Source organism: Mustela lutreola, chromosome 2, assembly GCF_030435805.1.
Source record: "Mustela lutreola isolate mMusLut2 chromosome 2, mMusLut2.pri, whole genome shotgun sequence".
NCBI lineage: Eukaryota > Metazoa > Chordata > Mammalia > Carnivora > Mustelidae > Mustela > Mustela lutreola.
The window spans coordinates 98,959,472-98,975,727 of NC_081291.1; the positions used below are offsets into that span (position 1 = coordinate 98,959,472).

A 16,256-nucleotide genomic window follows, 5' to 3' on the forward strand; every position below is an offset into this window, starting at 1 on the left:
TGGGCAGATGGACTGGGGTTCCTCTACATGTGAGTCTTGGAGGCACAAGGCTGCATCTCCCTTGAGGCCAGAAATTGCCGTTGGACTCTGAGGAATGGAGTAGGTTGACAGGGTGGGGGCACTAGAGCCCAACCCTTTCTCCCCAGTGGCGGTGGGGGGTGGTAGGAGGGGTCCCTGCTCCACAGCTCCCACAGGGCTGGCGGAGATGTCAGCCCTGCCAGGCAGTCTGGGGGCTCCCTCTCCTCTCCCTGTGGTGGGACCTCCCCCACTCTCTGAGGGCTCTCCCTGTCCCTTCTGCTTCCTCCGCCTTCAGCCCAGCCAACCTCTGGCACTCCTAACTCCATCTTGGCAACCGCATCCCAACAGACCTCACCTAACATGACCAAGGTGCACTCGCTTCACCCCCACTCTGCCCCTGCTGAAGCTCCAAAATAATGAGTACACACGAGTTGTAACCATTGTGTTATTTAAATGTTCACATATAATAAATTAAGCTCTTCACATTAAAAAAATACAGTGGTGGCATAGATAACTTAATTTTGGAGGTAATATCAAAAATTAAATTTGTGGGTCTTTGAGCACGGGGTCCCATCCAGGTGGCTTTCCCTCCCTCCTGCCACTGTGGAAGCACAGCCAGACATCAGCTCTGAGACCCTCTCCAGGACCTCCCCTTACAGCACTGGCTGGCTCGGGCTCTACTACCATAGCACCCTAAGCTCTGTCACTAGTTTAGCACCCTGTAATTCCACCCCAGTCACCTCTGCCAGCACCCCAATTCAGCAGGGAGAGGCTGAAGGGCCTGGCACAGAGCAAGCACTCAGTAAATGACTTTGAATCAGTCACTGAATGACTGACTGAGGCATGTGTCCCCACAAAGACACTCACCATGAGTGTTACCCTGCAGGTAACTCATCTACACAGTCTTCCCACAGATTTACAAAATGCCAGCAAATAAAGATCAAGGGGCTCCTTCAGGCCAGAGTGAACATGGAGGTGGGAAAGGAGACTGCTCATTATAACCCTTTATAACTCATTATAACCCTTTCTCAAGCCTTGGGACCCAGGGGCAACAAGCACCCCTGGTGCTTGGAAGCAGGACAGGTGGGAGGGAAGAAATTATATCCAACTTCTGCTCTGCTTCTTTCCAAAGGAGATCTCTTGGTTACTGGCGAAGACAAGAGGCCTAGCAGCCTCTTCTGTTCAGGGAGCCCGCCTCTGGGGCAGGATCACCAACCAGGGACCCTGGGTCGGCCAGGGCTCCAAGGGCTGGCATCAGACTTCTCCGGTGGCTTTGAGCGAGACAGGATCTTTGATTTTTCTCTCTGGCCCAGGTCCTGGGGGAGCTCTTCCAAGGAAGAAATCTCCAAGTCACTCTCAGCATCAGAAAGCTACAGCGAGGGAAGGGGAAGAGGAAAATGCATTCTGACAATGGAGGACGAAATGCTGGACAGACATGGGGGCAAAATGCAGGTTTGGAAGGAGCAGGAGGGAGATGCTCCTTCTCCTGTTTGTTCCCATTTCCCTGTCTTGGAAGACCTGATTCAGAGACCCTGAATCAGAGTGATTTCAAATGCTCCTGAAATCCCACTGGCCAAACCAAGGCAAGTTCTCTGGAAAGGCTTATGGCAAGTCAAGTTGCTCTTGTAATTTAAACTTTGTCCAGATTTGTTAATTCCCCACATTGATGGAGCTGAAAGCCCAGAGCATTGACTTTTCTGAATCCCTGAGCTGAATGCAGCCCAGGCTAATGCACACCTCCCCTCCTCTCAGACAGCTGCTCTGAGGCCTGGTTAAACACCCTGACTCGAGGAGTAGCAGACGCTCCAGAACACCAGGATCCCCTAGCCTGGAAAGCAGTTGGGCTGTAGCCAACGGAAAAGCCTGAGCAGGCCAAGGGCCCAGGCAACCTCTGGGCCACGGACCCCACTCCAGAACTTTCAGTGCCCTCCTGGCCTTTGATAGGAACATCCTATGCGTTTTTTCCCAGAATGTAAGGCCAAGCAGCTAGAAACACCCTGGGCCGAGGGCAGCAGGCTCTGAGCAGAGCCTCAACCTGCTCTGGGACATAGGAGAAGGGACAGATACTTGTTTAATCATTTGGACTTCCTACTCATAAACCGCATACGGCCTGCATAAGAAAACAAACACATTATATAATAAGTGTATGATCTCGTGAGGACCAAAAAGTGATTGTCCACTCTCCTGGTCATCCCAAGAGATGCCTTTTCAACTGAGAAGGGTGAGAGAAGAATGTGAAGTAACGAGCTCTACATCTTTCTGCCTAAGCAGGTAATGGGCATGTAGGAGTTGTTCCCTGACTGGAGGCAGTGGGGAGGGGGTCCTGATGGTAATGGTCGCAGAGGCTGATGGCAGCTAGAGTCTCAGAGAGGGAAGACCACCAAGACATTCTTAGTGATAAGGAATGACCTTGAATATTCTGAACAAAGATCTCTAGATATTCCCCTTCTATGTTGTCACCTACTACTATGTGCTATGGGATGCCCCTCCAACACCCTGCCCTCAGAGAGAAGTCTCCTCTGCACACACATCCTGGAGTTGGGGTCCAGAGCTGACTGAAGGAAGGAGGTGGGGCCCATGATGGGATGAAGCCGAGCCAGAAGACAGTAGCTACTGCAAGCATCCGGGCACAGAACCAGGTCCCAGCTCTGTCAGAGGCGGGACATAGGAGCATGAGTGACTAGGAGAAACAATCTGTTGAGCAGTTCCTTGTGTAATGAACCAAAAGGCTTTTTAACATCAACAAGGATACAAATAAGAAGTGGCCATTCCTCCCCCTGTGCAGGGGCAGAAGAGACAGGGAGGTCACTGGCAATGTCCCACTAGGGCCAAGGTTGACACTACACCCCACCCCAGGGCCCCAACACTTGGGAGTTGGCTCTATTGGAAATGGCAGGACAACCTCCAAGAGTCCTATGCCCTACCTGAGGCTTGTTTCCCGGCACGGCAGACCTCTGGGGCCCAGTGTTAGGCAGTAAGAACAGACTGACCCCTCCAGAGGGCTTCTTCACTGGAGCTTCCAGCTGTTTCTCAAGGTTTTTGACCAGCGACTGCACTAGTGTTCCTGGAAGACACCGGAGGGGAAATTCCAGAAAATGAATGCCTCATCCTTATAAGTCATGACCAGGCTCTGGTGTGGATAGAGGGAGTGTGGAGAAGGGTCAGAAGGGAGAAGGAAAGGCAGCCACAAAGAAGAGGCGCAAGGGCAGAGAGAAGGCCCAGGCCAACGTGTGCTGGTAAAGAGAGGCTTTGCCCATCTTAAAAATATAACTTCAGTTAATGACGTGAACAGAGGCTTAGGAAGCTGTTCTTCCCTCTTAATGGCAGGACCTCTGCCCAGCTGGTATATGAAAAGCAAGACTAACAGGCAAACACAGCTTCCTTCAACATCTTCACTGAGAAGAGAAGAAGTATCATAAATGTAAATTATCACAGAGGGGCCAAGGGCCAGACAGACTTTCTGCAAACTCCATGCAGGAAGAGGGCTAAACAGGGACATAGACTATGAACAGACTCCTGGTGACATGCTAAACCCTGCGGGATGTCCAGGCCTCAGGAACAGCCAGGAAGCAGGGTGCTAACCACCACCTCGTAGGGTTCAAATGACTGAGGGCCTGAGCAGATGTCTGGGGCTACAACAGCCCTTGGTTCATTGATTCATTCAAGAATTGTTTGTTCGTTAAGGGGCGCCTGCGTGGCTCAGTCAGTTAAGCATCCGACTTTTTTTTTTTTTAAGATTTATTTATTTATTTGTCAGAGAGAGAGAGAGAATACATAATCAGACAGAGGCAGAGAGAGAAGCAGGCTGCCCACTGAGAAAGGAGCCTGATGTGGGACTTGATCCTAAGACCCTGGGATTGTGACCTGAGCCGAAGGCAGTCGCTTAATGAACTGAGCCACCCAGGTGTCCCAAACACCCAACTCTTGATTTCAGCTTAGGTCATGATCTCAGGGTGATGAGACTAAGCCCTGAGTCAGGCTCTGTGCTCAGCATGGAGTCTGCTTGAGATTCTCTCTCTCTCTCTGTCCTTCACACACACACACACACACACACACACACACACCCGTTAACTCACATGGGTGTACTCTCTCAAATAAATAAGTAAATAAGTAAAATCTTAAAAAAAAAAAAAAGAAGAATTGTTTGCTAAGGGCCACTATGTCCAGGCACTGTGTTCCTTACTCTTCATTGTCTTGTACCAGTACCTCATTTTACAGCAAAGGAACCAAAACCCCTCACTCAGACACAAGCAGGTAGCAAGTGATAGAGCCCAGACTGTCTCAGAGGACTCCCAATTCCTGCTTCCAAAATCTTTCCACCCTGTCATCCGACCTGGTGGCTATCAGTACCTGGTTCTGGTGGATTCTGGTGGACTGGGAGGCTTGGAATGAGTGAGTGAGCTCCTCCAGTCTCCAACAGTTAAGCAAAAAAAGGGGCAAAATAAACCTCTCTCAGGTTCTTCCTTCTGATATATCTGTAATCCCAGGAAAATATCTGATAGGAGGGAGGGTCATTCTCCCCAAGTTTCAATGAGTTGCCAAACCAGAAAACCCAGAGAAAATTACAGGGTATTTCCAGAACTAGAGAAATCTGGCCTGGAAAAGGTCTTTCCCAGTGGTCCCAGACCACTCACCTGAGGAAGCCAGCCCACCTGAGCCCTTGTTAGGGGGCTGGGCACTCCCCTCCGAGGTCTCAGTGTCAGACCAGTCCCAATCATCCTCTGGCCGGGACCCCATTCTGGAGGGACCTCGTGGGGGCTGGAGGGATGTCCGCTGCACCGAATTTCCCTCCTCCGAGTCCTCTTCAGAACTGAACGGGGGCGTACTGTCATGGAGGGGAAGAAATGAGGCCTATATGGACCAGAAACACTTTAAAAGCCAAACCTCACCACTTGTAAGCATGTTTGGTTTGGCCTGAGCCAGCCCTGCTCCTTCCTTGGGCCCGGGTGACAGTCAGGAGGTACCCTGGAGCACAGAAGCCACACCAGCAACTCTGTTAGAAGATGGGGACCAAACCCTCCTGGTGCAGCAACTAAGGCTTAAGGAAGAAATAGGGAAGGAAGGGTAGATTTGTCCCGCCTGGGAACAAGGGACCCTGGTCTCTTCATGGGGGCTTGGGAGGGGACCCCACCTGAGGCGCCTCCTGTTCACTTCTGTCTCTGCCCCTCACCTGTTTGCAGAAGCCTGTGGGAAGCCCTGATAAGGACTGCCTGAGGTTGGGAGCCGCAGCCACAGACCCAGTAGGAATGCAGAGTCCAGGGCTCACCTCAGCCCAGGCCCTGGGGAAGCAGGGGTGCTGGAGCGTCCATGTGCTCTGGGACGTGGAGCGGGGGTGGGCATGTGGGCCAGGCCGGGGCCATGGCTGCTGCGGCTCTGAAGAGTCGACGTGGGAGGCTCTGTTGGTTTGGATGGCAATGCCACATGCAGGGTCCTGGACTTCGTCTGTGCCTCTTTGATGACCAATGTGTTCTGCTGGCTTTTGACTAGAAACACAGAGAGGAATAAGTTCCAGGGCATGACTATCTGGGCCTTCAAGCCTGAAGAAGACAGAGAGAGAGGTTCTGGCCCACTAGAAATGGACAAGTCACTCTGTCACTCTATACCATAATAGCCACAGCCAATAAAGTCCTTGCCCCCACTCCCAACTGTCTGTCCTGCTGCTGGCTTGACTCAGGGTTGGGGATGGCCCATAGTTCCACCAGAGACCAGGAGAGCAGCTTGTGTTCCAGAGTCATGACATCATTCCAGGAGTCCTACGGGAGTCGGCAGGTCTGAAGAGGAGCCCGGCTTCCCTGCAGCTTCACCCTGCAGTCCTAGGGCCTGATCTCCCCAAAAGCCCCACCCTCTCTACCCACCCAGGCTGCAGCTGCAAGAGTTCAGACAACCTTGCAGGAAGGCCCTGCTGCCACCAGAGGTCGCCACAGGACCACATGGGCCACCCACATCCACCACTGTCCTCCCAAACATGCCAGTGGCAGGAGGGCTAACGGCAGACCCCAGACCCAGTGCCTCCCTCTTCTGAACTGCATCAAGTCCCATTGAGGCTGGGGTAGGAGTGGGGCAAGGATCCAGGATCAGCAATTTTTTTAATGGAAGAGAAGCACATCGCAGGGAGTCAGAGTAAGTTCTGTTGCATGAAACTCACATGTGTGGACTGTCACCGTGTAAATGTGTTTCTTACTGTAGTTCAAGATAGAAAACGTCTGAAATACACTGCTCTCTGAGAACGCATCTACACAGAAGTAGATCTTCTAGGAGGGGCAGACTGAAGGGAAGGGAAGGCAGACAAACTGACTGAGGGAAAGGAACGGCGACAGCTGGTTACTGCACACCGACAGCAAGCTAAGCCCTCTACCTACAGCAGCCACCAAGCCCCGAGCCCTTAGGACAGTGTTGTTCTCCCTGCTTTACTGAGGATGCAGGAGATCCAGGGACTCAATCAAGGCCCACAATTCCATGGAAGGAAGTGGTCAGTACAACTGACCACTCCCCAACTCAGGTCATCAGCCACCCCAAAGCCAGGGTTCTTGCTACTCATGGCCTTGCTTCATCCCACAGCTTTGCCCCAAAACAAAAGGAGGCGCAATCAAGGCAGAAATCAGAGGTGAGCATTCACATAGCACTCATGGGACCTAGAAAACTAGCATGTAGAGCTGGAAAGAGAGATCTACAAAATGCTGTAAAAACACATTACTCATCTCACACCTCCGAGACATGCCCTGGAGAAGGTGGGGCCCCTGGGCCTGGGAAGGGGAGCTCGGCAAGGGGTGGTTCTCACTCTTGGCTTTCTGACCACAGGAGCAAGGGCCAGACAGGAAGAGGCACCTGGAGGAACGAGGTACCTTTCCTCTTTTGGAAGCCTATCCTCAGAAGATGCTCTCATTCCTCTTCCCTGCCTCCCTGTCCCCTCTCTCCTCTCAGCCCACGCACCCACACACCCCACCCCTATGCTTGGCCCCATCACACCTCCTAATCTGGGCTGGTTTCCCAGCTGAGGTGGCAAGCCTTGGCACAGATCAGCCTCAATAGATTTTAAAATTATCGGTCCCTGTACCAACAAAAATCATCTCATATCCCCAGAGAATGTGTCCACACTCTGGAAAATTCCTTAGCATGAAGAGTTCAGGTTGGGTCTGCCTATACAGGAGGAGATAAGAGAATTGGTATCCCTCTGGCCACATATGAGGGAAAGGAGCTGCAACATCATCCTGCACAAACAGCCTCGAGCCCCTGAGGCCCTCCCTAGAGCCCCCAGTTTCAGCAGCCCGGTGGATCTGGGAATCCTCCAGAAATGGGGGGGTTCTCAAACCTAAGAACACAAATTCCCTTCTTTCTCAGTACCTGGAGGACAGAGACTAGAGGGTCGTCAGCCACACATCTGAATTCTCCCCAAGAACCACTGGGCCTGTCCTTGTCACAAGTCCCAGGGGCAAATCAGGGACTGTGATCTGGCCCAGGGAACCACAGTTAAGCTCTGAGGATGTGTGGGCAGGCAGAACTCCACCCAGCCTCTCACGCCCTCCCTCTGCTCCCCAGCAGATTTTCCATCTGATTCCTATTTGCCTCCACCTGCAGCCCCAGTGCTCTCAGGCCTTGGGTCTTCTCCCGGCACTGACATGCCCCACTTCAGAGCCAGAAACAGAATGGGCTACTCTCTGTTAGAGCAAAGTTCAAGTTGTGATCAAAGCAAGTAAAGTAGTGTAGAGCCAAGCTGCTGAGTAGGGCAGCAAGCTCAGAGCTGACCACAGGCCCAACTCTGGCTCTCCACCAACTTCCCTGGGTGACTCAGGCCCACTCCTGGATTCTGGCGTTCCCTCAACAGAGAACTTTTGGACTCAGTCATCTGTGAGGATGCTCCCCTCTCGCCCTTGAAAGTAATGCCCTGTTGGAGACAGCAGTGTGCCCTCCTTGTGTGCAAACCAGCGCAGATCCTCCCAGTCACAGCCCCCAGGGATGCCCTTTTGCCCGCTCACCTGGAGCCTTGGTGTCTGGCTGGGACGCTGGTGCCCTCTTCCTCTGTCCCTCCTTCACTCTGCTGGTGGCTTCCTTGACAAGCTTTTCCCTCAGACTCAGAAATTCAGAAAACCTCCGTGCCTTCTGCTCCCGCTGGGCTCTCAGGAGGGACTCAAGGTGTCTGAGAGTTTGAATGGAGATTCCCTTTGCATCCTAAAAAAGACAGACATTCCTCTTTGAAGACAGAAGCCTCCTCATCCTCCCTCAAAGCCTCTCGTGCCTGCTGCTGGCCTAGGAGTCCCTGTGATCAGCGCTGGGTGTTCTCTGGCAGAGGATATGGTGAGCGTCAGAGCAGGGTGGGCAGGGGGTGCACATTCTGCACAAAGTGTGGTGGTTTAGGGTCTGGGAGCCTTGTCAAAACATGCATGGTAGGCACCTGGGTGGGTCAGTCGGGTAAGCGTCTGTCTTTGGCTGAGATCATGATCTCAGGGTCTAGAATGGACCCCGGCATAGGGCTCCCTGTTCAGCGGGGAGTCTGTTTCTCCCTCTCCCTGCCACTCCCTCTACTTGTGTTCTCTTGCTCTCATTCTCTCTCAAATGAATAGATAAAAATAAAAATAATAAATGGGCACAGAAGAAAGCAGCCCATGAGTGGAGAGCACAGAGAGGTCAGGACACAGGGTGACACCCCCAGCAACCACTAGAAACGGAGGAGAGAGACCACACTGCTGCCATGAGGTAAGGAGAAGCCATGTGGGTTTATATTCCCAGATATGAAAGGCTTCCCAGCTGAACAAGTAAGACGAAGAAGCCTACGCAGCTAAGAGCAATCAAACACTTGCCAGGTTAAGAATGCCACGTATCCAAATGGTAGGCAGCAGCCCTTGCAGCTGTGGCCCCTGCGCTTACTCTCTTTATCCCCATGCTTTCCAGTTTCTCTTCCAGGGTGTCCTCCAAGATTGGCCTGAACTGCTTCAGCAGGGTGGGGTTTCGCCTCAGAGCAGCCAGCACATTCTGCTGTCCGTCTCGGGAGTCCTCCAGATCTGCAGCACACAACAATCCACCAAGGTCAGCCTAGCCGCCCAAAACCTCCATTCTCAAAGTCACGTAGCACCTGCGTGGCCCTCACCAGACCATGAGCCCAGAGCCACGGACCCCACCTGAGTGTCCCTCCCAGACACTGGGGATGTTTCTGCTGCTGGCTCCCACTGCTTCAGACCACATACCTGCCTGCAGGATTCTCCTCCCCTGCCAGTCCGGGCCGCCAAGATCTGGGGCTCAGTGCTGCTCAGATGAATCTGGGATTTGTGGGCTTTGGACTTGCTCTTGAGCCCTAGCAGCAGCTTGTTGCTGAGTTCCATCCCTCCCCCCAACCCAGTTTTATTGAGACATAACTGACACAGAGCAGCTTATACATTTAAGGTATATAGCATAGTGACTTGACTTTATTCAGAGATTATCACAGTAAGCTTAGTTAACACCCGCCCTCTCATACAGATACAAAAGAAAAAAATGAAACAAGTTTCCCCTTGTGATGAAACCTCTTGGGGTCTACTCTCTTAGCAGCTTTCCCGTCTGTCTTCCAGCAGTGTTAACTCTGGTCCTCCTGTCCATGACCTCCCTGGCACTCGTTTCTGCTCTCACGGGCACCTTGTACCTTTTGACCACCTTCCTCCAATCCCCTTCCCCTATACCACCTCTGGTAACCACAAATTATGATCTTTTCTTCTACAAGTTTGTTTTTTGGTTTGTTTTGATTCTACATATAAAGGAGATGATACAGATTTGTCTTTCTCAGACTTATTTCATTTCACACAATGCCCTCAAAGTCCATCCATGTTGTCACAAATGGCAGGCTTTCCCCCCTTTTATGGCTAAATAATATTCCATTATATATATATATATATGTACCTCAACCTCATTATCCATTCATCCATCAATGAACACTTAGGCTGTTTCTGTATGTTGGCGATTGTAAACCGCAGATTCCAGGCCCTGCCGGCTGCCAGCCCTATGTGATTCTGGCCCCAACTGACACTCTCACTTACTGCTGTACCACGTCTGCTCCCATCCAGGGGATTGAATTCTTCATGGGACAGACACCATAAACTCCCTTCAAGCTTACTGTCTCTAGAGATTAGAGACTCGCCCTTCAAAGCAGTACACAGAAGGACCACAAGAGTTAAAAATGCATATTCCCTGGCCCCACCCTCCAGAGAGTCTGATTCCGTAAGTCCAGGGAAGGGCCCTGGAAACTGCACTTTAACTTGTCTAAACGATTATGGTGGAGGTGAGCCACAGACCATACTGTGAGAAATGTGGACCCAGAGGATAATAAAATAAGCTATTACAATAAAATGTGGCCATTGCTGCAAAGAGGCCTTCCAAGGAGACGGGTCCAGTGTGGGGTGGGCAGTGGGAGGGAGGGTGGGCACACTGCCCTTAGAGCAGGACCAGCCCTTAGATTCACTCAGTAGACATTTTCTGATAAGTAATATGGAGAATGAACAAGCCTGTACTGGGGTGCTGGGGGGCACAGAAGAAGACCCTCAAGGGGCTCACATTCAAGAATGATGTCAACTGTGGCTGCACATTTGAATCTCCTGGGCCCCATCCCAAACTAATGACATCAGAATCTCTGAAGCTAGGCCCTAGACCTCAGATCTTCTAACACCCAAGCCTGAGAACCAAGTGTTCTAGAGCAATGGTTCCCGAACTGTGAGCCTGAGTGATGGCACCACCAGGTAACTTATTAGAAATGCGGATTTTCAGATCCCACTCCAACCCTACTGAGTCAAAAATTATGGATTGGAAACCCAGCAACCTGTGTTTTAGCAAGCTGCCCCCCACAAGGTTGATCCTCCTCCATCAAGTCCACGCTGGGGCACAAGCCCCAACCGTGGCCACACATCAGAATCACCAGGGGCTTTAAATACTAACGATGCCTGGAACCCACCTCCTATATGTTCTGTTAAGGTCGGGGGTGGGGGGCTGGTGGGGTCCTTGGAGAGTTACAAGTGACCTGGGTGATTCTTAATGTGCAGTCAGCTGCAGACAGCCACTGGTGTGACAGTGGGGCTCCAACAAGCATCAGGATGCCCGGAGATTGCAAACTGCGGGACCTCACCCCAGAATTTCTGACTCTGCTTATGTGGGATAAGGCTGAGAATCTGACAACTTTCCTTTCTAACACGTTCCCAAGTGGTATTTTTTCTGCTGATCCGGGACTAGAAGAGGCAGGCCAGCATACAAAGAGGTCGAGCACAGTGGATCAGTGTGGGAGACACCAGCTTCGTGTGACAAGTGAGATGGGTAGGGGTCAGCCAAAGCACCCTCCTCAGCTCGGCTCTCTCTCCATGACTCGGCAGCCTCTGCGGAAGGATTTGGTTCCTCCACTCTATGGACCTCAGCAGGTCCAGTAATGTGTTGTGTTACTCAGCAGAGAGCTTCCCCCAACAAAGTTACATGCATCTCTAATTTGTACTTCTAAATTCCAAGGTTAAGTGCACAGGATGGGGGTGGGAAGTAGTAGAGGACTAGTTAAATAAATTTTGATGGGGCACCTGGGTGGCTCAGTGGGTTAAAGCCTCTGCCTTTGGCTCAGGTCGTGATCTCAGGGTCCTGGGATTGAGCCCCACATCGGGCTCTCTGCTCAGTGGGAAGCCTGCTTCCTCCTCTCTCTCCCTCTGCCTGCCTCTCTGCAACTTGTGATCTCTGTCTGTCAAATAAATAAATAAAATCTTTAAATAAATAAACAGATAAATAAATTTTGGTTTACCCATCCAACAGAATACTGTAAAGCCCTGCAAAAATAATGAAGCAACTGTACATAGAGGGACAGGAAATGATTTCCCAAATAAGTTGTTGAGAAAGTAACCAAATACAGAGCAGTATGTATAGTATGATCCCATTTGGGAAAAAGGAAAAAAATGCATACACATATGTGCTTATATCTGCACCAAATATCTCTGGAAATATAAATGAGAAAGCATAGCAGTGTGATCTCTGGGTGGAAACTGGATAACCCAGCAGGAGGGAGACATACTTCTCACTGTACACACACCCTTTTGCTCGCTTGCTCACTTGCTTGCTTGCTTTTTTTTTCTTTTTTTCCAAGAGCATAGATTACTGTCTCAGAAGTAAAGGAAGAAATATTCATTAAAAAACAAAATTCCGGGGCATCTGGCTGGCTCAGCCATTGGGCGTCTGCCTTCAGCTTGGGTAGTGAATCCCAGCATCCTGGGATCGAGCCCCACATCAGTCTCCCTGCTCAGCGAGGAGCCTGCTTCTCCCTCTCCCACTCCCCCACTTGTGTTCCCTCTCTTGCTGTGTGTCTCTCTCTCTGTCAAATAAATAAATAAAATCTTTTAAAAAAAAAAAAAAAATTCCGGGGACGCCTGGGTGGCTCAGTGGGTTAGACCTCTGCCTTCGGCTCAGGTCATGGTCTCAGGTTCCTAGGATCGGGCCCGTGTCGAGCTCTCTGCTCAGCGGGGAGCCTGCTTCCTCCTCTCTCTCTGCTTGCCTCTCTGCCTACTTGTGATCCTCCTCTCTGTCAAATAAATAAATAAATAATCTTAAAAAAAAAAAATTCCCATGGTGAACTCTTTGGTGACACAAATAAAACCCTTTCCTGGGTGCATTGGTTGGGTCACTTTTGTCATATCAGAGCCCAATTCCAGAGGGCAGGCCCTGGTCAGCAGGTCAGCTGCCCGCACTCCCTGATCTCTCCTGGGAGCTCTTCTCCCCAACTCCCCCAGGAGCTCCCACAGTCAGAGGAAAACTGCTATTTTTTTTTCCACTTCTTCTTTGCATCCCCTAAATCATCTGTTTGAGCTCTTTCTGCATACCAGACTCACCACCGAACGGACTGAATGAAAACAGAAGGTGCCCACGACTGTGGAGAGGGAGCCCAGGCAGATTCCGAATCCCGCCTCCGCCTACCTGCCGGCTCTGTGACTCCAGGCAAGTCGCTGGCCCTCTCTGGGCTTCCCCATCAGTGAGCCATCAGATCGCACCTTAAGGCCTGTGTGTAACCTGCCTGGCACACACAAGGTGCTTAAAGTACTCGTCTCATGTTCCTACTTCCCTTTCCCGGGCTTCCGGTAGCCAGACACAGTGAGGGAGAGACAAACTGGACAAGGAGGACAAATCTAATGCAGGACGAATCCTGCATTAGACACCGGGGAAAGAGAGTCATGCCTCACCTTCCTCAGAAGAGTCTTCTGTGACCACAGCCTTCAGGCCCTCGCAGGTCCCTGAGGAGAGCCCAACAGTTAGTGGCCCCAATGCCCCGGATACCATCCCTGACTTGGAGGAAAGTGCAGAACACAACGTGATTGCGGGCCAGAAAGAGCAAGCCTTCCAGTCGTTTCTTCACCAGGAGAGGCAGGACGGATGGAGTTGCAGTCATGAGCACAGACAGCTCGAGCCAGAAAGACCAGAGTTCCCAGCCCAGCTTGCCCTTTGCTGGTCCTTCACAACCCCACGTGGTGGGGGCGGGGGGGAGGGGGCTGTCCCAGAACCTCAGCAAGCCCCAGTCTCCTCATCTAAAAAATGAGTCTGATAATGCTGGGTCCACATTAAGTAGTGGGGACAACATAATGAGACAATGAATCTAAAGTGCTTGGCGACACACGTGGCACACATCCCAGCCCCAGCCCTCAGGACGTTCAAGGCCACAGGGAGGGTGCTTCTCTGACCTGCTGGCCAAGCTGGGGAAGGAACATCTGACCTAGAGGCAGGGATTAGGGACAGGCATGTGGGTTTGCAAGAAAAGGCAGAAAGGTGGCTAAAGAGACAGGACAGAAGAAGTGGGAGTCCAACGGGCCAGGTTTCATAAGGGCCTGGCCAAGGTCCTCCACACAGGGGCGGTCTCCTGTGTGTTACTGGCTCCCTTTAGACACCAGCACGTGCATCCATGAGACACTCACACACACACAAGAAACATACAGCAGCACACCAGGGTACCCAGAGGAAGACTACACATACTCTAGACAGGCCACATTCATATTCAACTTGCTACACCCCGAGAGGAAGGTCAAAGTTGATGGCTCGAACCCTAGGCATGAGGAATTGGAATCTTTTCGTGAAAAGCTCCATCAGTCACTGCCCGCAGGATCCTACTGTTCCCTGGGTCTCCACTACCCCACAGAGAAGACCCGGCCAGGCCAGAATCCATCTGTCTGTCCCAGAAGCAGATCTCTTCTTGCCCTCCCTCACCCAGCCAGCGAGCCTGACACCCCATGACCCAGGAGCTGCTCTCACTGCTCTCACTGCCACCCCCTCATTCTATAAACTGACTGGTGGGGGACAGGAGAAAGAAGAGGCCAAGACTATTAGAAAACACCCCATGAGAACTTACCCTCCTCCTTCCTGAGAGACATGGTCTGGATCTGCAAAGATACAGAACAGAACAGGCAGCCGGGAACCCTGCTCTGTGCCGTAGGCCTGCCCAGCACCATAAAGAAGGGACAGTCAGTTTCCATATCCCCCACTGGGAACTAGAAGGAACTCGGAGAACGCTGCCCCAACCCCCCAGTATGCCTCCTGCCATCCATATGTAAGGGGGGTGGTGGCACTGAGGTTGAACAGCAGCATCCAGGATGGGAAGGCAAGAATGCTCCTCTTCAGAGAGGGACTGTGATTTGAAGGGCAGGAGCCCCACATGAGTGGAGTGGGACAGGCATACAGCAATACTGCTGGTACACTTGGTGGACAACCAGGGTGAGGCAGGCTCCCCCCACCATGGGGACACGAGCTGAGGGCCCCCTGGGCGGAAGCAGGCATGAGCTGGACAGTCATTAAACTGCTGAGCCCTTCCTTTTCCAGAAGGTGCCTCTTCATCCCCCTTCCACACAGTTGCACGTGGGACAGCCATCTGTGACAACGTGACCGCACACCACAACCATAGCCAAGTGTCTAGGTTGGGGCAGAGAACTCTGAATTGGAAACATGTGAAGTCAAGAGCCAGTGACAGCCAACTGGTTTGGGGTTTGCTTGTTTGTTTGCTGCTTGTTTATTTGTATTGCCATATGGGGTGGGTATGATGTGAAAGCTGATCTTCAGAATAAAAGGAACAAGTTTACGCAGATCTAGAGAAAAGGACAGAGACACACAGCAAAGGAAAACTCCTGACCACATTCATGTCTCTCGTTCTAGTTAATCCCAGACTCAGCTGCTCTCCTGCCTTGAACTTTCTGAGACACCCTGTCTATCCTTAAGACAAATTTCCTCTTCTGCTTAAGCTTCAGTTGTTTTTTATTATCTACTGATGAATGACACATCCAATGCCAATTTCCAACTACTTCTTTCTTTGCCTACCTCTATTCTAGAGACTCTAAAACTAATCATTTGCCTTCTAACCTTCCTTGCAGCTATGGTTGCCCATGTAATACAGCTCTGACCAATAAAATATAAGCAAAAGTCTGAGGAAGGGGCCTTTTCATCAACTTCTTCTACTGAATATGCTTGTGATGGTTGGGGCTAGGACGGCCATCTTGCAATGATAAGGGTCAAACATGAAAACAAAAGTCAACCCACTGAGGATGATAAAAAAGAAAAACTGAGTTTGGATTTTCAATGACATAATTTTGCTGCTAAATCAAGGCCATCAACTGTCACCTCTTTTGACGTTACAATACAAATAAACCCCTACTGATCTATTCTAAATCCAGGTTTAGCCAATGGGCTCCCTAGTGAAATATCTGCAAACAGGAGTCCTGGGTAACAGAAGGAAGAAATTTCCAGACTGGACCTGAGGTGGCCAGAGCAGTGAAGAGCTAAGTGGCGGGAGGCCCAGTAAAATGAAAAGCAGAAGAGAGGGTCAGATCCATTACCCGAGTGAAGTACAGCTGGGAGAACTGAAAACACAAAAACCAGGGAGTGGGAACAAGAAGACTGAACTAGATAGTGACAGGAGGTGCTCTGCTCAGAGAATCTGTGTGGAGGGGGTTTCAGAAGCAAGGCAAGGCCCTGAAGCCACAGAGGGGCCCCTCTGATGGCAGAGACACCTGTCCCCTGACTTGCAACTCAAAAGGGGGAGCTGAGCCCAGACTGGGCAGAGAGTTAGCAGTAGGTCAAGGGGTCAGCTCTAGGAGAGAGGGGCTATGTCACACCATACTAATTTGTGTGACAACATCTTCAGCGTCCATTAATTTAGGACAAGTGTTTTGACCAGGAAAAGATGTCTGAGAACACAATGAAAAGAGCCCAAGTTTTGCAGTGCACTGCCTGGCCAGGGCTGAATCCCCACACTGGCTCTTATAGGGTATGCTCTGTGGACTTGA

The 16,256-nt window shown here is 51.2% G+C and overlaps 1 protein-coding gene across 8 annotated transcripts in view; it reads right to left on the minus strand.

The window, feature by feature from the left end:
• Positions 1-449: 449 nt before the first annotated feature.
• Positions 450-16,256, minus strand: part of DZIP1L (DAZ interacting zinc finger protein 1 like) — a 42,880-nt gene continuing 27,073 nt past the window's right edge. For 7 of the 8 annotated variants that reach the window (XM_059162708.1, XM_059162714.1, XM_059162710.1 and 4 more), the window contains 8 exons: positions 14,333-14,363; positions 13,176-13,226; positions 8,881-9,014; positions 7,992-8,184; positions 5,285-5,501; positions 4,653-4,843; positions 2,943-3,082; positions 450-1,388 (listed from right to left, as the gene is read on the minus strand). In XM_059162708.1, the coding sequence (XP_059018691.1) occupies positions 1,227-1,388; positions 2,943-3,082; positions 4,653-4,843; positions 5,285-5,501; positions 7,992-8,184; positions 8,881-9,014; positions 13,176-13,226; positions 14,333-14,363 (1,119 nt within the window). In that variant the 3' untranslated portion in view covers positions 450-1,226. The remainder of the gene's footprint in view (positions 1,389-2,942; positions 3,083-4,652; positions 4,844-5,284; positions 5,502-7,991; positions 8,185-8,880; positions 9,015-13,175; positions 13,227-14,332; positions 14,364-16,256) is intronic. The other variant, XR_009350903.1, reaches the window with a different exon arrangement.